Source organism: Vicia villosa, linkage group LG1 (genome assembly GCF_029867415.1).
Source record: "Vicia villosa cultivar HV-30 ecotype Madison, WI linkage group LG1, Vvil1.0, whole genome shotgun sequence".
NCBI lineage: Eukaryota > Viridiplantae > Streptophyta > Magnoliopsida > Fabales > Fabaceae > Vicia > Vicia villosa.
This window is the reverse complement of record NC_081180.1, coordinates 84340918-84362506: the sequence shown is the minus strand read 5'-3', so window position 1 is coordinate 84362506 and position 21589 is coordinate 84340918. Positions and strand designations below refer to the sequence as shown.

The 21589-nt window shown below is 34.6% G+C and overlaps 2 protein-coding genes across 2 annotated transcripts; both read right to left on the bottom strand.

Moving 5' to 3' along the window:
• Positions 1–10960: 10960 nt before the first annotated feature.
• LOC131648035 (amino acid permease 6-like) lies at positions 10961–14608 on the bottom strand. Its single transcript, XM_058917837.1, has 7 exons — positions 14542–14608; positions 14194–14427; positions 12458–12551; positions 12144–12358; positions 11921–12069; positions 11470–11697; positions 10961–11380 (listed from the first exon to the last, which is right to left on the bottom strand). The coding sequence occupies exons 1-7, from the start codon at positions 14606–14608 to the stop codon at positions 10961–10963; spliced, it is 1407 nt and encodes a 468-aa protein (XP_058773820.1).
• Positions 14609–17654: 3046 nt separating this feature from the next.
• LOC131648028 (uncharacterized) lies at positions 17655–19711 on the bottom strand. Its single transcript, XM_058917829.1, has 3 exons — positions 19563–19711; positions 18869–19115; positions 17655–17723 (listed from the first exon to the last, which is right to left on the bottom strand). The coding sequence occupies exons 1-3, from the start codon at positions 19709–19711 to the stop codon at positions 17655–17657; spliced, it is 465 nt and encodes a 154-aa protein (XP_058773812.1).
• Positions 19712–21589: the final 1878 nt, after the last annotated feature.

Here is a 21589-nt window from a genome sequence, read left to right as displayed (position 1 = left end):
CACCAAATCCATCCCTCAAATGGATAAAGTGTTCAGTCTTGATAGCTTTAGTCAATATATCTCCCAGTTGCTTTTGAGTGCTACAGTGCACAACTTCTAGCACTCCATTTTGAACTTGATTACTAAAAAATGATACTTCGTGTTAATGTGCTTTCTCCCTTCCATACAACATTGTATTCTTTGCAAGGCTTATAGTTTAATCAATATCAATCATCAACCACACAGACTTTCTCACCTTAATCTTGTAATAAGTTCATAAGCCAAAAGACTTGACACGCATACAAAGCATCTGCAATGTACTTACCTTCATAATTTTACAATCCAACCACATGTTTCTTCTTGTAGAACTAAGAAATAGGACTTCCCAAATACTTGAAAAAAATATCATGAAGTAATTCTTCTATCAACTTTATCTCCACAGTAATCAGAGTCTGAATAGCATATCAGCTCTGAGTTAGATTTAATACCATAACAGAATAAGGATCCATACCTCAAAGTCTCCTTAATATACCTTATTATATTGACAGTAGATTGGTAATGTGAGCACTTTGGCTTGTTCATAAACCTACTCACCATTTCAACTACATAGCAAATGTCAGGTCTGGTGATACAAATATGTCTCCATGAGTCATTCAACTGTTTAAAAGTTGTAGCATTTACATCATCACCCTCAACATCAGAATTTAGCTTGTGATTTGTCTCAGCATGTGTGATTACAGTCTTGCAATTTGTTACCTCAAATCTCTTCAGAAGTTCAAATTCATACTTCAGCTGATCCAAAATTATACCCTTTTTCAGAGTACGGAATCTCAATCCCTAGAAAATATACCATATCTCCCAGAACAGTCATCTTAAACACATTCATTAGCATCTTTTTGAACTTGACTATCTCATTATAACAACTCCCTATTAAGAATATGTCATCAACATAGAGACACGTCATAATCATATTGCCTTCAAAAGTATGATAAACATAAACTCCATATTTCATCTCACACTTTTTGAATCCTTGAAACTAAAAAAAAATCAATATTTTCAGATTCCAAGCTCTAGGAGGTTGTTTGAGCCCATATAATGCTTTATGTAACCAGTAAACCGTCTCTTCTTGATTCTTTTTCACAAATATAGAAGGTTGTGACACGTATACCGCTTTTTCTAATGGACTATTCAAGAATGCAGATTTCACATCCAGGTGCATCAGAGGCCAATTTCTATTTGCAGATATATAAATCACCAATCTGATTGTTTCATGTCTTGGCGGAAACACTTCAAAGTAGTCTAAACCAGATTTTTGTAGAAATACTCTAGCTACTGACCTTGCTTTTTGTTTTCCAATGGATCCATCAAGCTTCAACTTTATCTTGAAAATCCACCTGGCACTGATGGTTTTCTTCTCCTTTGGAAGACCATTTAACTCCCAGGTCTTGTTTCTTTCTATAGCCTCGAGTTCTTCTTTCATGGCCTTTAGCCACATTCTATTCTTGAGAGCTTCTTTAGTAATAACTGGTTCAAAGTCTACTAACATGGAATACTGAATGACTTCTCATTCAGAGTCTACCTCAGTATCTTGCAACATGTCAATTTCTACAAATCTTCTTGGCATTTGTCTGATTCATTACGGCCTCTGAACTTGTTCACAATCTTCTTCAAGTTTGGGAATTATATCAAATGATGGGTCACCTTCAAAAGTTGGACCACCTTGAGAAGTTCTACCTTTAGAAGTTCCACCTGCATACACTTGACCACCAAATTCTAGAACTTCATTAGAATATGGATCAGAATCAGATTCATCTTAAGAATCACCTTCAGCTTCTGACTTATCTCCTGAGTCTCCTTCAGAATCAGACTTGACTTCATCTTAAGAGTCATCTTTTAGCTCTGACTCATCTTTAGAAGCAGAATCCCATTCAGATTCAAAAGTATCTTCAGAAGTTATTTCAGGTGTCGACAATCCACCAGAGTTGGATTGAGACTTGTTCCAATCCCACACTTCTGAATATTTTACAATAACGTCTCTGCTGACTTCAACTTTACTAGTGACTGGACAATAAATCTTATAAGCGCTTATACCATGGTACCCAATCAACAACATTACTTTGCTTCTATCATCCAACTTCTTTCTAGTAGCACTTGTAACATGTTTGTAACAAACTGAACTAAATACTCCGAGATGACTCACTTTTCTTATCTCCTGTCCACTTATAAATAGGAACACTATCCTTCATCTTCTTTGTTGGACATCTGTTAAGCACATATATTGAAGTAGAAATAACTTCTCCACACAAAGTATGGGGCATATTCTTCTCTTTCACCATTCTCCTTGTCATATCGAGCAAAGTTCTATTGATTCTTTCATCAAGACCATTGTGCTGAGGAGTGTATGGAGAAATTACCTCATGCACAATTCCATTCTCCTTCCAGAACTTCTTGAACTCTGTAGAGTTGTATTCACTTCCACCATAATTCTGGAAACGTTCAACTTCTCAACACTCTATTTTTAAGCCTTCACCTTGAACTTCTGAAACTCAGTAAACACTTCATGCTTAAACTTAAGAAATAAAGACTAATTAATGTTAGAATAAAAAATTAAATATAAATAATTAAGAAATGCTCATATCCTTAGTTAAAATTCTAGTAACTCACGCTTGATGTCTTACAGGATGTTATGACATCCACAATTTCACAAAATAATTAAAGACAGAACAGCATAAAACAATAAAGAACACACAGAATTGTTTACCAAGTTCGGTTCAAACAACCTACTCAGGAGGCTACCAAGCCAGGGAGGGAATCCAATATAAGGAGAATTAATTTGGAGTTAAACTCCCTCGTTTACAACTCCTCACTTAAAACCTACCCAATGTATTACAACTCCTCACAATTAACAGTCTTTCTCTCTGTGTTCCAAATTAGGATTGCAGACTTTTTATATGCAGCTCTTGGGCCTTGGGATTTTTTAGAAACAAATTAGGGTTAACCAAGTTAACCTAATTTACACGCCATCTGGTTGTTACAGAATATGCTGTCAGCAAAATCTTCTAGACGAAATATTCAACACACAATAAAAGGTTTCCTAAATTGTAGATTGAGAGAAATCAGGAAACACAATCATAAAATATAACAGCCCCTGCTGTCAGACAAGGATGTCATGACATCGGTCATGACATTCACTAACAGAACCTGTATATGCTTAACACATCTGCAGCGTGCATAACACAATATAAAACATATCATGACATCAGTCAAGACAAACACCCAGGTATGTTTTACCACAAATGCAGCCAACAAGAAAACATCTACAATCTCCTCCTTTGGCAAATTTTTGGCTAAAACAACCTATCACACCATATCAGAGAAACACTTGCAGCAGCAGAACAAATAACCAAACACAATCAGAGCTAATACAGTTCATCATACCACACTAATACCTTCAGTATGCACAACAACCACAAGAGCAGCTGTCAAGTATAACAAAAGTAAACTGCTATACTACACACAATCAAACACACAGATCAACATAAAATAAGCATAGAATTGTTAACCACACATACTTGTTGTTCTGGGGTGACATACTTCTCCCCCTGTTTGGCCACAAAAGTTGCCAAAGCAAACAACTGTCTTCTCCCCAATTTTATTTTATTTTTTGAATTATGGTTCCTCAAAAATGCAGATTCCTTTCAAACTGTGTAGCATTAAGATCTTCTTTCTCAGTGCCCTTATTAAGCATGGTGTTAACTTTGGCACCTCTTCTGGATGTACTAGTACCACCTCCTCTGTCCGTACCAACACTGCAACCTTCAGTGTCAATGTCATTGATATTGTCAGGAACATTCTTGTCACTATCTTTAGGATTATCTTTAGTCTTCTTGGTCAAGTCCTCAGTTTTCAAACTATGCACCATTTTTAACTGTGTATCACTCAAGGTCTTATTATGACTAGTTACCTCTGTATGCATATTTAGATAAGAGCCTGCTTTGGACGAGAGGGACTGAGATTGTTGAGACATCTCAATGAAGTGATTGAGTTTTAGACCATATTCTGTGGGAGAGGAGCAATTTGAGATCACACTAGAGTTGTTGTAAAGGGATGGCAGGTGAAAAATCTTTTTGTAAACTGGGAAGACTTTCACATCTAGCTTATTAACAACACCTAGATTAATGGTTAACCTTTTTATAGAAATCTGTTTGTCCTCCACCCAATCTCTGATGTAGCAAGGCATAGTTATGACATCCCTCTTGACATTCTGATTAGATACACCTTGATGTATCCAACTTAATTTAGACCAGGATAAATTTTTTGTAGGAATCATACCTATCATCAGATTCATATTTTCAGTTGTGATAAGAAGGATCTTGCACTCCTTGCTTTCTTGAGCTTTCAGGTTGATTTATGAATCCTTTTCTCCTTCCATCCAAAGTTTTGCAGCTTGATCTATTTCTAGTGGCTCCTCTCTTAGATGAAATTAATGGCCAATGGATGGCTTCCTTGGGACCAAGTTCAATATAGTACTCACTTTGAACATATAGATTTCTCTTTGCATATCTCTAGTCCAGATGTCTTTAAGTGCATTCATCATTGTTTTTGTGAGATGAAAGTTGTGAGCATCCCGGGAAGTTGTGATCATTGTAGACGATTTCCTTGATCTTCTGACAGCTTCTGGGGTTTGTTTATGATCCGTACTCTCCCTATGGAGAACATTTTGGATATTGATTGATGAGCATTCATCAATTCCAGAGGCTTTGTTTGTCTTACTGCTCACAATTGAGTTCTCGGCATATTTTGATGTTAAGACATCTGTTTTGACATTTTCATATTCTTCTAAGGTAGTGGTATCACCTTCTTCTACAACATCCCATTTAAGTGTCGTGTTCTTGCATGTAACAGGGATGCATTTGACCTTTTTGTGACTCCCATCTTGTCTAGGTTTCCTTCTTCTAGAGCTTCCTATTTTCTTTATATCCTCCTCCTCATTTTTGTCACAACTTGAGTGATTAGTGTCAACACATGACTTCCGATGAGGTGGCTTTATCTTGGGCAGATTTTCCTGTTGAGGAATCTTTCTTTTGGTAGGTGTATGAGTTTCAAGACATGAGAACTTCAAGTGACCTGTCTTACCACATTGATGGAATCTCTTGGCTGAGACGGGTGTGTATTTTTCCGGACGTTGAGGTTCTTGATTGAACTTATTTTTATTCTTCTTGTTAGGGATGGTTGACTTGCTTATATTTCTGTCTTGAGTACTTCCCATTGTTGTCTTCTTGATAGATCTTGTGTCTTGCAGTTTTCTCTCTAGATCAACAATGTTTATCGTGAGACTTACTCTTTCTTCTTGTAGTATGGCATAAGCATTTTTATGCACGGTCATTCTTTTGCTTAGCTCTTCATTTAGAAGACACACCTCAGAATATCCAGTAGAAAGTTCACTAATTGTGAGTTCTTCAATATAAGACTCATCATCAGACTCATTTTCTTCTTCCATCTGGTTCTTTGCTTTGGGAATTGGAACCTCTAGTTTGATAGTTCTTTCTTGATGCCTACCCTCAATTTTTTCTTTGACCACGGGACAAGCCAAAGGAAACTTGGAGTTTTTAGGCTCCCATAGATAACAATTATTCTCAGATCTGACTCCCTTCATGATTTCTTCATTTTCTTCATTAGTAACAAGACACTCTTCTTTAGTGAACCTGACATAATATCCTTCATCACACAGTTGGCTGATGCTTATAAGATTTGCAGCCAGTCCTTGTACAAGTAGGACATTGTTCAGATTAGAAACCCCATTACCTTCTGTCTTGCCAACACCTTTGACTTCTCTAATTTCTCCATCACCAAGAGTCACATAACTGGTTCCCTCAAGTTTGATGTTTACTAATAAGTTCTTTCTTCCAGTCATATGATTTGAGCAACCACTGTCAAGATACCAATCTTCCTTGTCAGGCATTCTTAGAGAAGTGTGTGCTACTAGAGCAACTTTCTTAGCCACCCACTGTTGCTTTCTGTTACAGGTGTCATATTCAAGTTTGGCTTGATGAGTTTGGTTTGGATATCCAACTAGTCTGAAACAGAGTGGATTTATGTGACCAAATCTTCCACAGTGATGACACCTCCATCTTTGGAATTTCTTCTTTGTATGGCCCCTTTTTCTGTTTCCTTGATGTTGTGACATTGGCGCTGACATCTGGTTAGTCACATAAGTTTCAGGTTTTGATCTCCTGATCCCATAGGTGAATTCCTCTTTAGCCATAAATCCTACCCCATACATATCTCCTGTTCATTTTCCAGACTCCAGAATTTCCTCTAGAGTATCAGTTCCATTATTCAGCATTTTGAAGGTTTTGGTCATTTGATCAAGCTTGCAGTTCAACATGTTTACTCCACTACTGAGAGAGTCTATGGTTGCAAGATGTATATTGTTCTCAGTTTTTAGCTCTCTTATGATCATCTCTTGCTTCTCCACTTGTTTGCAGACTTCAGCATTCTTGATACACAACTTTTTGTATGAGGCAGCAAGTTCATCAAAGGTTAGCTCGTCATCACTGGAATCATCATCAGAGGCATAGACTCTTGTTGGAACTGTGACATGTTTTGCAGTTTCTTCTTCAGACTCAGAGTCTTCATCAGACCAAGTGACAGACAGTCCTTTCTTTTGCTTCTTGAGGTAGGTAGGACATTCAGCTCTACTGTGTCCATATCCTTCACATCCATGACACTGAACCCCTTTTCCTAGATTGGGCTTCTCCTCAACTTTGAATCTTCTGCTTGGATCATAGGTCTTGCTGATGTCATTGGAAGTGCTCTTGACACTGGATCTGGACTTCTGATCAACTCTTTTAATAAATCTGTTGAATTATTTTCCAAGCATGGCTATGGCTTCTGATAAATTTGCATCACTTCCACCATTGCTTTCTCTTGAATTATCTTCTGTGTTGGAAGCAAAAGATATGCTTTTGTTCTTCTTTTTAACAGACTCATAAATACTCAACTCAAAGGTTTGTAGAGAACCATTGAGTTCATCCAACTTCATGTTGCTGATGTCTTAGGCTTCCTCTATAGCAGTCACCTTCATATCAAATCTCTTAGGCAGTGATATGAGGATCTTCTTACCAGTTTTATTCAGACATTTTTTCTCCTAAGGCTCCTGAGTTATTTGCAATCTCAAGGACATTCATATAGAATTCATAAATGGTTTCATCCTCTTTCATCTTGAGATTTTCAAACTTAGTTGTAAGCATTTGAAGTTTAGACATCTTTACCTTTGATGTGCCTTCATGAGATGTTTTGAGAATATCCCAAGTTTCTTTAGCTAGTTCACAGTATTGCACAAGCCTGAATATGTTCGTGTCAATTCCATTGAACAAGGCACTTAGGGCCATGGAATTTCCCAAAGCTAGCTCTTCTTCAGTTTTGTTCCATTGTGCTTCAGGAATTAGAACAATGGTTCCATCTTCCATAACCTTCTCAGGATGTTTCCATCCACTATCCATAGCTCTCTAGGCCTTGTTGTCCACAGATTTTATGATAGCCACCATACGAGGTTTCCAGTAGTCATAGTTAGAGCCATCCAGGATGGATGGTCTATTCCCAAACACTAACAGCTCCTTCTCCATAGTACCAGAATTTTGTTGTCCCTAGATCTCACCCAGATGTAAACAGGCAGGGTGCCTGCTTTGATGCCAATTAAAAATTCTAGTAACTCACGCTTGATGTCTTACTGGATGTTATGACATCCACAATTTCACAAAATAATTAAAGACAGAACAACATAAAACAATAAATAATACATATAATTGTTTACCCAGTTCGGTTCAAACAACCTACTCTGGAGGCTACCAAGCTAGGGAGGGAATCCAATATAAGCAGAATTAATTCGGAGTTAAACTCCCCCGTTTACAACTCATCACTTAAAACCTACCCAATATATTCCAATCTATTCCTAGACCTGAGTATCTCCACTCACTCCCTCTCAATCACAGCAGTGATTACAAATAAACATTAAACAAATTGTGAGAGAAGACACACTTCAAAAACACACCTTGATATGCTTAAAAGCTTCAATCAAGAGACACACACTCGTGCTTAAAAGCTTAGACTGACACAATACATAAACGACCTATTCCAATACAATCATCACAAGACAATTGCTTGGAGTACAAGAGACTAAAACACACAGCTATAAAACTACGGTTCTTCACAATTAACAGTCTTTCTCTCTACGTTCAAAATTAGGATTTCATACTTTTTATATGCAGCTCTTGGGCCTTAGGCTTTTTTAGAAACAAATTAGGGTTAACCAAGTTAACCTAATTTACACGCCATATGGTTATTACAGAATGTGCTGTCAGCGAAAAATTCTAGACGAAATATTCAGCACACAATAAAAGGTTTCCTAAATTGTAGATTGAGAGAAATCAGGAAACACAATCCTAAAATATAACAGCCCCTGCTGTCAGACAAAGATGTCATGACATTGGTCATGACATTCACTAACAGAACCTGTATTAGCTTAACACATATGCAGCCTGCATAACACAATATAAAACATGTCATGGCATCAGTCAAGACATTAAACACCCAGGTATGTTTTACCATAAATGCAGCCAACAAGAAAACGTCTACACTTAGAATTTAGTCAAGAAACCAGCAAGTTGTCTCGTCTCAGGCACAGTCGCAATTCCAATATAAACACCTGAACATCATGGAGTCTTTAGGCTATTGAACAACCACAAGTATCCAACATCAATATAAATACCTGACATATTTGCGACAGCCTCATACCTCTCTACCTTATCAAGCTCATGGTACCTGTTCCGCAGCCAAGACATCCGAAGATGACGTCCCCTGTTAAAATTAAACTCTACTAGCACAACATCCTTAGTGACTTGAGGTAATGTTGTCGTCTGGCTAATGACAGAATCAGTAAGAAATCTACTGGCAATGGGGAGAGGAAACAATGAGGTGACTTCATCCAAAGTGATAGTCATCTCCCTAAATGGAAGATGAAAAGAAAATATCTTTGAGTACCACCACTCAACAAAAGCAGACAAAAGAGAGGAGTCAAGTATGGTCAATGAGCATTCGGCAAACCTGTGAAAACATTAACTCAGGGGGAAGTTCTTCAGCGTCGGACGCTCCGGTAGGAAACAAATTAAAAAAATAATCAATAAAATTTCAACACATATAACATATATACCTCTCTCGGTTATACTTTGTATATTACATGGTCAACATACCCCATGAGCAAAGATTGGTCACTATGTCCTCCCAGAAAGGTTCCATCTGTATGAACAAATGCCTCTATAAAAGCACGAATCCTAGCCTCTGTATTAGTAGGAGTAACATCATCATTAACAACATGAACCTGCTCAGCTGACACATGTACTTCCTCATCAACAACAATAACCTACTCGACCGACACAGGTACCTCCTCAACAACAACAGAAACATGCTCAGTCAACACAGGTACTTCCTTTATAGTAACACAAACCTGCTCACCTAGCACAAATACCTCCATTGCAGCAACATGAACCTACTCAACCGACACAATTACCTACATAGCAGCAAGCACCTCCACAGCAGCAAAAACTCTAGCAGCTCGACGTCGGGGTGCACGGAACTGGCCATGCGCCTACTCGGCCATCCTTTTCTGGTGAGAACCGCTCTATCAATGGTTCTGCTGACAATGGTGTTCTCATTCCCTCTGGTCCTTATTTGAAAAAAATTGAAAAAACGAAGAAAAAAATTAGTGAAAGAAGAAGGTACCAAAAATTTTGAAATTTCTTGAAATTTTTCAAGAAAAATTTGATTTACCGGAAATTTCTGAATTCCTAGTAAGAAGTACTGGAATTTATGAAATTTCTGTGTAATTCTTTCAGAAATTTTAAAATTTACGGTATTCTACTTACTTTTTTCCGAAGGATTTCCGTTATGCTCGCAAAATTTTCGATATCGCCAAAAAAAATTGAAATTTTCGGTCGGTGTACGTGAATTTGGCAAAATAATTAAAAATTCAAGTAGGGTTATAATGATTTTTTCATTCGTTTTTGGGGAGTGTCAAGTACAAATCTAGGATGGCAAGTTAATTCCTTAAAATAAGGTGTGTACTATAAGGGCACATGGATATGTGTTTAAGGAAGTGTTAGATTTTGGACATTATGTGTTCCGAGGTGAAATTTGAAGAAAAGCTAACACAACATTTTGTTGATTAGGTGTGAGTACAAGATTTTCAATTCTTTGGAAGACTTCACATATTTTTAAAAATAAAATCATCACCATTGTCTTTTGAATCATTTGTGCAATGGTAGAAGTTGGTCTTCTTAAAATAGGGAGGAACACAAGGTTTCTTGTAGCATACCTCAATTGAAAGACCTTTTTGTGGCAGTAATTGCAAACTTGATCCTTTTCTGCGACTGGTACCGCGTCCTTTGAGAGTCTTTCATGAGTTATGTTATTGATAGGCTGCAAGTATATGATTTTATCGGTTTTATTATAAAATGTTTTATTGATCCCACATAGACCAATAACCAAATGTGGAGGAGGAGGCGGAGTAGTCATGAAAAACCAAGATGTCAGGCAAGAAGTATTAGGGATTATATAATCTTTGATCCCAGTGCTATAATCAATTAATCACCAGAAGAATAAGGTCACAAATCTCTACAAGATATTATCTATTCTCAAGTGCTGTCATAAATGGTCCTCACTTGCACATAAAACAATTCTTGAAAGTTTCAAATATTCAAACATTAATTAAATGCTTTGGCAAATATTCAAACTTTACCCATGTTAAATCTTGAAAAAAAATGCTCTGGCAAATATTCAAACATTAAATGCTTCAACATTAAAATGTTTCCAACACATAATTCAGTATCTTAAAATTTCGTAATTATCATATAATTATGTTGTGAACAAAATGTTCTATAATTTTTGTCAAAATAACATCATATATGGTAGAAGAAATGGATTACTAGGACTTGAAGGGCTTATATGTCTTGAGCTCTTTGATAATTCCTTGAATCGATCCGACTGCAGCAACAAGAGAGACAGTCAAACAAAACACACTTAACGCCTTCATCACAGTCCATAAAAGAGAATACTTTCGCACTTTAGCTCGTATTAGGTACATCTCTATTGGAAAATACACTGTCAAGGGAAAGAATGCTATAGCTCCTAACAAACCCACAATGCTGTTGAAGAATGGAAATACGATAGCAGCCAATGTTGTGATTATCACATACATTGTCCTCCCTATCAACTTGAACATGTTCATCCTCCATGTGCCAACCAATGGAATTCTTACAAGATATTCTTTTGTTATCAATTTGCTTTGCGGCCAACGCTTACTACTCCAACTTTCCACAGCAGAATATATTGTTTGTGAAAATAACTGTACATGATAAATTAATTAATAACTATAATCTTAATTTTCCCTAAGGTTTATGCAGAAACATTTTTGCTTATAGAATAATTATTTACCTGATAAGCTCCGACCAGATGAACAATAATGAAAATATTACCAATGTCAACAAGCCAAAACGGTTCGTAAAAACCAAATCCAGTTAAGAAGTTTCCTGGTGCATTATTCCCAAAGGCTGCATATCCTAGAAGACCACATAATGCATAAAAGAATGTTGTGATTGAAATTCCAATAGCGGCTGATTTCTTCATGACTTGGTTTTCGGGTGGACTTGATTTTAGTGTGTCCTATACACAAAAATAATTCAAAATTAGATTTTATCTTTATAATTATCTAGCAGCGAAGAAAAAGTCGTATATAATAAAGTTTATACAGAAATAAAAGACAAACAAACAACAAACTGCGCGCCAGTATCTCTTTTCTAGCACAATAAATCTTTAAATGACTCAGAGACATGAGCATGAATATGAATTGACTTAGGAACATGTAATTTTGTTAAACATTACTTGCCTCTATCTCAACAATGACCACACTGAAACCATATGCAAAAGCTATGTTTCCAAGTGCTTGAAAGGTATTCCACATCTTCTCTGAAGTTGTTGTGACATCAACTCCAACAACGACCCCGGTAAGGCCTGTGTTGACATCGATTCCTTCTTCTGTATGTGAACAAAAGTGCTCGGATTAATAGGTAACTTAATAAGTCAATACAGATATGAAAACAATTTCTAACCTGCAATTTTTGCTATGGAGAGACCAATGCCAATGAAAGCATAACCAAAAGACATGACAGAAGCAACAATAGAGAGGAATGAAAGTTTATGGAAATTAGGGATTTGACTTAGTATAATCTGAAAGAGTCCAAAGATTGCCATAAATTGATAAGTGGCTGTACTGCAATCTGCTTCATGGCCATGTTTATGAAAACAATTTGATTTTTTTATGGCCCTGTCCATAAACAAGCCAATTTTATTATTAATATTATCATAGTTTTCATAGATTTACAAATTAGCTAAATAATTAGTGAGACATTTTTGAAGTTCTTACTCCATGCTAATGGATCCTGTGAGAGTGAAGCCAATGGTAATACCCACAAGATTTGTGTACTGAGCTAATGCACAAAGCTTATATTGAAATCCTCCTGTAGAAAAAAACAGGAAAAGTTACATGCAAATACAATACACCATCGATCAACTTCAAAAGTAAAATAACACCGACATCTTTGGGTGTTTGCGAGACGAATTATATCACATGATTCAATATTAGGTTAATAGTAGTTTATCCCCTGTAATATGAGCGTGTTTTGGTTTATCCCCACCGTTGCCAAAGGCAGGTTTTGGCAACGGTTTTTTTGAAAAAACCGTTGTCTAAAGGTAGGGAGGGGGTAAAGCAAAATTCGCTAACATTACAGGGGTGAATTACTATTAACCCTTCAATATTTGTGATGATTAAATCTTGACTAAATAGAATTTATAAAATGTTTGTGACAGTTCAACCGTAGTTAAATAGAGTCTCTAAAATTTTATGACGGCTCTGAATAATAGTTGATGTGATTGTTTTAGAAATCAATTATTAATGTAATTATGAAAACAGTAAATATATAATTCACTGCTCCCTTTAAGAATTTGACAGAAAATATCGATTGTTGAGATTTTTACACTAATGCCACGTAGCTGGAAAAAAAAACCAAATTAACATCTTTTGAAATATAATAACTCAGATGTCACATTTCATGCATGTACTCGACCATCGATTAGTTAAACATGTGAAGTCCAAATAAATGAAGTTCATGCTCGACCAATGATTAGATGAGCAGATGAAATCAAAAAATGTTTTATTGTACGCTCGACCAATGAATGGTCGAGATGGAATGTGACGTCTAGGTAATTTTATTTCAAAAGGTGGTAATTTAGTTTTTATTTTTCAGCTTTGTGGCATTAGTATAAAAAATCCTCTATTGTTAACTCTAAATTACCTCATGATTATAGATGGGATTTGTCAAGTTTTATTTATTTTTTTTTTATTCAACTCACATTTATAATGATTATAAAAATGACTTTTGATTAAAGTTGACATAAAATTCCCAAATATATGGATGAAAATTCAAACAATAAAAACAAAAATTTGTAATTAAATAAAAGGATTGCTACCATCAACTAGCTATAATAAATTTCGATCGTTAGATCTAAATTTATATATGGCATTAAAAAAATTAGTAACGATGCGATTTATTGTTCGTGTATTTTTTATATCAGTCCAAATTTAAAAAACTATTTACAACACATGATATGCCGCATATAAAATGTATAATTTCGTTAACGTCAAATCCTTAAAACTAAAAAAATTTAATTTTAAAATTGTCTAAAACATTTGTCATTGTTAATGAGTTTAATCAATTCTCAATCATTAGATCTAGATTTATCTATCATCGTGAATGAAATGAAACACCGCATATTTTTTTTTTAAAATGTAAATGCATTCAAAAACTACTTGCAGTTCGAGATATAGATGGCATAAAGATAATTATATGATTAATGTGCATCAAGAGCCGTCTTAAGTTTTTTTTATGTCGTGTAGATTAGTAATAAATTAATTATAAAAAAAAATAGAGGTTTTTATTTAATCATAATTTAAATGTGAAAATATTTTGTTATATTTTATTTAATTATGATTTAACTATGCAATTTTTTAGTTGCTATGCATTGTCCACTTTGTACACCGTCAAAAATGGCTCTATGTGCATCAAATCCTTACAGATATTAAAGGTTGAATTTTGTGATTACCTAAAATATTTTTTACCATTACTTTGTAGGTAGGATTTCTGATTCCATAAACAGGATCAGGATACCTATAACAATCAGCCGTGAGAGAAGCAGTGAGGAGAGTAATGAATGAGAAAAGTATCAGAGAGACAACTCCTCCAATCCACCCCAATTGTGCAACAGCCCATGCCAATGACAAAACTCCAGATCCTATCACAGCACTCACTATGTGTGCACTCGCAGTTACCCATGTTCCTTAATAATCATACAATTGTCACAGTTAAAATCTCAAAATAATACGTCAAAATTTAAATTAAAAAAAAAAAATTAAAGGATGGCAAAAAATTTACTGATAAAATAAATACTGACCAGTTCGTTTTATGACTCCATCGTCATCATATTTATGAGTATCGACAGAGAAGCTACTTGACACCATCATGGCTTTGACTCAGTAGTTCTCTGTCTCTTTCTCACTTTCTTTGAAAATTGATTATGAAATTGAGACACTATTGTTTTGATTTTAAGAGATATATAAAGTCGGAATTTTGTAAGATAGACTCAAGTTTGCATGTATTTAATTTAATGCTCTTTATTCAATGTATACATTTGCTTCCTTAAATGCAACAAAATTTGTGCTAATTTAATTGGTAGCTAAGCAAGAATATATTGCACGGTATCGATTAAAATATGGAACATTTCACATATTCATATATGAAAAAAAGTGTTGAAAATATAATTTTTTTTTAAAGTACATGAAAATTAATTTTTTTTTATAATTTTAAATATAGTGACAACTTTTTTTTTTTTGTATTTATAAAACTTATTTTATTGATTGCTACAATATATGAAATAAAATTGGAATTTTTGGAAGAAAAATAATGCAATTAAAAATTTAAAAGAAATTTCTCATATAAAAATTAACAAAAGAAAAGTATAAGATTGGGATAAAATATGCTAATTTTATCATAAAGTTTATATAAAAATGATATTAAAAAATTTTGATAAAATTTATCAAAATTTTTAATCAAATATATTAAGAAATATTATTCCAAAATAATTAAAAAAAATTGAATCTCAAGATCACTTAAGAGACTCGTCATTAAAATATTCTATTTTAAATTTAAACAATATATGATCTCTCTCTTATATTTTTGCAATTAAAATTAACAATGTTTAATTTTTTAAATATTTTTTATATTTTGTGAAACATGACAAAACATTATATATAAACCTATTGTGAGACTTTATAGATAAAAATATAAATTAAAAAATGGGGGAACTAAGATTATTTAAATTTAAAATAGGAAGATTAATTTCATAAATAAAGTAAAATTATAGAATCAAAATTGTATTTTAACCTTAGATATATTGTATGGAAATAATTAAATTTTTATCTATCATTTTTTTATATTTTAATATATATATATATATATATATATATATATATATATATATATATATATATTAAAAAAAGAAAATTAGAGTAATTAAAATTTAAAAGAAACTAATCTTATAAAATTAAAAAAATATAAAATATAAATTTAGGATAAAATATACTCATTTTAAAATGAAATTAATATTAAAAAATTTAAATGTAATTGATATCAATTTTTAATCCAATATATTTTTAGAAAAAATGATTTTATATTATTTAAACAGAAATTGAATCCCAAGATCACTCTAGACTCACTAATTAGATCAATTTGTATGGAGATATGTCAATTTTTTAAATATCAGTTTTGAGTAATATTTTGTTCTAGAAGGAGCAAATAAAGAATATAGGTAATATAATTGAATATGTTGGAAAAAGTATAATAAATGTAATTACATATTAAAAATAAATAAATCTTATAAAGTTAACATAAGAAATATATAAGTTTTGATCTTTGTTTTCAATCAAATATTTTTTAATTAATTACAAAATATTTAAATAAGTTGATTCCCAAAATCATATGTGTGAGTGTGACTAACTAATTAAATCAATTTGTATGGAGATAGGTCTCTTTTTAACTATCACTTTTAATTTATATTTTATTCTAGAAGAAGCAAGTAAAAGAATTATATAGTTTGGTGGCTAAAAGTACAAATGTGGGACGACTTCTAATAGTTTAGGATTGTTAAAAACTTTAAGGTTAATACCAGGCTGAGAGCTAGCACATCTATTGCAAGAGAAGCTATTTATATGTATGTTTGGTGAGTTCTCCTTTATGGAGTGGACAGTTCTCCTCCTAGTATTCAGGGTAGTGTGATCCATCTTTCTTATGACTTTTCTGTGTCGTTACAGGAGAAAGACGTGTCACTCAATTCCTTGCAGACGAATTAAACTTGAGAAAATGATACATCTATTAAAAGGCTGATACATTTAAAAAAAAGGTGTGATTGATATTGCCTCTTAAGACCCCTTTATCAAAATACCGATACACTAACCCTCAACCACGAGGTCTTGGAAAAGACAAACTGATTTAGTTCATTCTTCCTATCTAGGACTCCTAGAAGAATTGTAAGTGGAACAATCTTTAGTTTCACTATTAAAACAAAACACTAGCAGAATCCCGTAAACGAGACACTAGTCAATTCTAATAGTCGAGAGGCTAGTTCACGAGTCCCTCATGTGAGAGGCTAGTTGAGTCTCTTAGGAAATTCTTGTCACATATACAAATGTCCAGACTGTGAGTCTTATGTTAGTTGGAAGATTTCATAAAAAACAAAAATTGGAGTTGAAAGTGTGTGAGGCATTTAATGTTATAAATGATTACTTAACCTTTGGATACCCAACTAAATTATATTTCAAGAACGTGTCGAAACATGTCAAACCTTTCACATCTGATTGAAAATCTAAGGGACCTTTATTGACCTCGTGCAGTCCCTTCCTTGAACATCCCGAGGATCCATCTTATTTTGATGTGAATTCGGTGACCATTCTCCATCTTCCTCGGCCTATGCTGCTACTATGGAACCTTATTTTCCAGGTAATCAAGATGATATAATTGTTTTGATGATGACAACTATATAGAAAGATAACATCAATGTAACAGCCCTTTTCTAACCCCAAATATATCATACAATCAAACAGAGTAAGCATGCATAAAGGAAAAAGGGTGCCACATGTTGATTTTCACCAAATGAAAATCCCAAAATAACATACATACAACATCCATAATACGCAAAGATCATATTGTAACACAAAATGTAATCTCATGTTCTCATACATTATGCATAAACACTTGCGGAAAACAATTCGAATTGCTATTAAAGATTTCAATGAATATATCTCATACTATATTCATCTACCAAATTCAAATAACATCAATATCTTTGTTACTTGAACATTACAATTCTAGGCTACAATGGCCTTTAATCACATATCCAAAAGTCATCACATACATTCAATATTCAACAAAGCATAAGAAATAGCAATATTCAAACATGAACATAAGTCTAAGAAAACCCCCAAGTGTTACATGATCAGAGCATATGACTCTCTACCTAATCAAAACGAAACCTCGGAATTCTCCGGCTAAGCCACGAATCAAGCAACTACTCTTCTGAACCTGCACAACCACAAACTTATCCAGATAATCATGAAAAATCCTATTCATATACTCCATGAATACACCAGGTGCATTAGTCACACCAAACGGCATAGCAAATACTCATAATGACCATACCTCGTCCTAAAAGCAGTTTTATGAATATCCTCCGCCTTCACACGAATCTGATGATACCCAGACCTCAAATCAATCTTGCTAAACACACAAGCTCCAACCAACTGATCCATCAAATCATCAATCCTTGGAAGTGGATACTTGTTCTTAATCGTCACTTTGTTCAATTGCCTATAATCAACATAAAGCCTCATAGAACCTTCCTTCTTCTTAACCAACAAAACAGGCGCACCCCACGGCGATACACTAGGACGAATAAACTTCTTCTCCCACAAATCCTCAAGTTGACTCTTCAACTCTTTCAACTCAGAAGCAGACATCCTATATGGAGCCATTGATACAGGACTAGTTCCAGGAACTAAATCAATCGAAAACTCAACTTCGCGTTCCGACGGTAAATCACTTACATCCTCAGGAAATACCTCCGCAAAATCACAAACTATTGGTATTTCCTCAATGGTTCTCTTCTCATGCACATCTAAGGTTGCCAATAACATAAACAATTCAGCCCCATCATGAACAGATTCACCAACTTGCTTAGCAGACAAAAACAAATCTTCCTTAACACCAATCTCAGGAAAAATAACAGTCTTATCAAAACAGTTGATATACACACGATTAAATTCCAACCAATTCATTCCCAAAATCACATCAAGTTGCTCTAACAGAAGACAAACCAAATCAATCCCAAAATCTCTACCAAAAATACTCAAAGGACAATTCAAACACACAAAAGAAGTAGAATCAGAACCCATAACAGGTGTATCAATAACCATACTTCTACGCATGTCAGATAACACAAGATTCAATCTCTTGGCACAATCCAAAGAAATGAAAGAATGTGTCGCACCGGTATCAATAATAGCAATCAAAGGTGTACCATTAATAAAGCACGTACCTTGGATTAGCCTATCATCGGTAGAAGCCTCCGCTCCAGACAATGCAAACACTTTCCCTTTCGCTTGTTCCTTCTTTGGCTTATCACATTTGGTGCTAATGTGACCTTGCTCCCCACAATTGTAACAAGTCACTTTCGAACCACCTCTACACTCGTTTGCCTTATGACCACTCTTGCCACACTTGAAACATGTCACTTCAACTTTGGGACAATCAACAGCACGATGTCCTTCAGCACCACATTTGAAACACTTGATCGGAGCACTAGATCCTCCCCCACTTGGCTTTCCGCCAAAAACAACTTTCTTCTTATTATCATACGGTTTTCCACGATATTGACCTTTCTTCTCATTCATAGCCTTGTAGTGAGAAGCACTCTCCCTACTATCCTCATCATAAATCCGACTCTTATTAACCAACTCCGCAAATCGAGTAATCTGTTGATATCCAATTGCCTTCTTGATATCATGCCTCAAACCATTCACAAACTTCAAACACTTAGATCTCTCCGCATTCATAGTATTGTAGTGAGGACAATACTTGATAAGCTCTTGAAATCTAGCAGCATACTCGGCTACGGTACCATTCCCTTGCTTCATTTCAAGAAATTCCACTTCTTTCTTTCCACGGCAATCTTCCGGAAAATAGTTTTCCAAAAATGCATCACGGAAACGATCCCAAGTAACTTGAGTACCCTCCTCATCAAATCTCTGAGCCATATTACTCCACCAATCCTCAGCTTCCTTTTCCAGCATGTGAGTACCAAACTGCACTCTTTGAGCATCGGTGCAATTCATGACCCGAAAAATCTTCTCAATCGCCTTCAACCAAGCTTGAGCTTTATCCGGTTCATGCTCTCCTTCAAAGGTAGGAGGATTGTTCCTCTGGAACTTCCCTAAGGCACGATACACATCATCATTACCATTCCGATTTCCAGCATTCGCTTGAGGAATTTGACTAAGAGATCCAGCCAACATCCTCAATGCATCAGCAATGGCATCATCATTCCTTCCAGCAACCATCGTCCTACGACAACCAACAACCAAAGCAGACAAAACAGTATCGATCGTGTCAAATACACAAATCTAATACAATGGGAATAAAGACATTAACGACTCTGACCAACTGGTCAACCAGGCTCTGATACCACTAATGTAACACCCCTTTTCTAACCCCAAATATATCATACAATCAAACAGAGTAAGCATCCATAAAGGAAAAAGGGTGCCACATGTTGATTTTCACCAAATGAAAATCCCAAAATAACATACATACAACATCCATAATACGCAAAGATCATATTGTAACACAAAATGTAATCTCATGTTCTCATACATTATGCATGAACGCTTGCGGAAAACAATTCGAATTGCTATTAAAGATTTCAATGAATATATCCCATACTATATTCATCTACCAAATTCAAATAACATCAATATCTTTGTTACTTGAACATTACAATTCTAGGCTACAATGGCCTTTAATCACATATCCAAAAGTCATCACATACATTCAATATTCAACAAAGCATAAGAAATAGCAATATTCAAACATGAACATAAGTCTAAGAAAACCCCCAAGTGTTACATGATCAGAGCATATGACTCTCTACCTAATCAAAACGAAACCTCGGAATTCTCCGGCTAAGCCACGAATCAAGCAACTACTCTTCTGAACCTGCACGTTACCAACCAAGGGTAACATTCAAACAGAAGGGTGAGAATTCAAATTCTAAATAGAAAATATAATAATGGGAAATGCAACACAAATAAGCATACATTTCACAATTCTTTACTCTTCTCAAAACATGCATTTATCTCCAATATAACATTAACATGTTCAATACAATTAAGCATCACAATTAATTCACAACCTCATATATTGGTGATTTACATATATACACAAATATCACTCATACATATATATATATATATATATATATATATATATATATATATATATATACTCCACATTTCACATCAAATATGTATTAATCACATATATCTCATTCTCATCACATTCTCTAATTCATATCAAATGATTCATCATTTCACATATATGCATATCAATCAAATTCACATCCACACATAATCACACATAATAACATTTCACACCGACACGTGCGACTCAAGTGTGACTCTATGCGATATGCATGTGGATCCCTCCGTTATCATTTTCGGTCATGCCGATTGCCACTCTCTACGGACAAGATAACCGCCTCAAAGCCCCATACTCGTTAAGCTTTCAAACCCCATACTCGTTAGGTTTGGGACAAGTAAATAACCTTCGCGAGATTACCCAACATTGCAACTTTCAAAGACTCATGCTTGTGTACGTGTGCAACAAAACAAGACTCGTGCATTTAAGACGATCTCTCTATCTCTTAAACTACACAATCACATATTTACAACTTGTCACAACATTACACAACATGACTTTCAATCCAATATCACACATCAATTAGCATTTATCAATCAATCACATAGTTCATGACATTAACATCTCATAAGGCCTCCATGAACATTGGTCATACAAGATTCATCCATAACATACACATATAACTACATGTTCTTTTCAAATAACATCATAATTAAATTAAACAAATGCCAATCAACCCTACTCTATCATGTATAAAATCTCATTAGCTTCCCAACGCTTCGAACGGCGCATAAAACGGAGTTACGGATCAAAAGTTATAGTCTTTACAAAATCTGCTCAAAATTGAACCTCTAGGTCGACGCAAACTCATTTAGGTCGACTCAAAACTCCTCCTTGTCGACGTAACTGAAAGAAAAATAGATTTTTGGCTTTCTGGACTGTTTAGGTTGACTTAGATTCTGCATAGGTCGACCCAG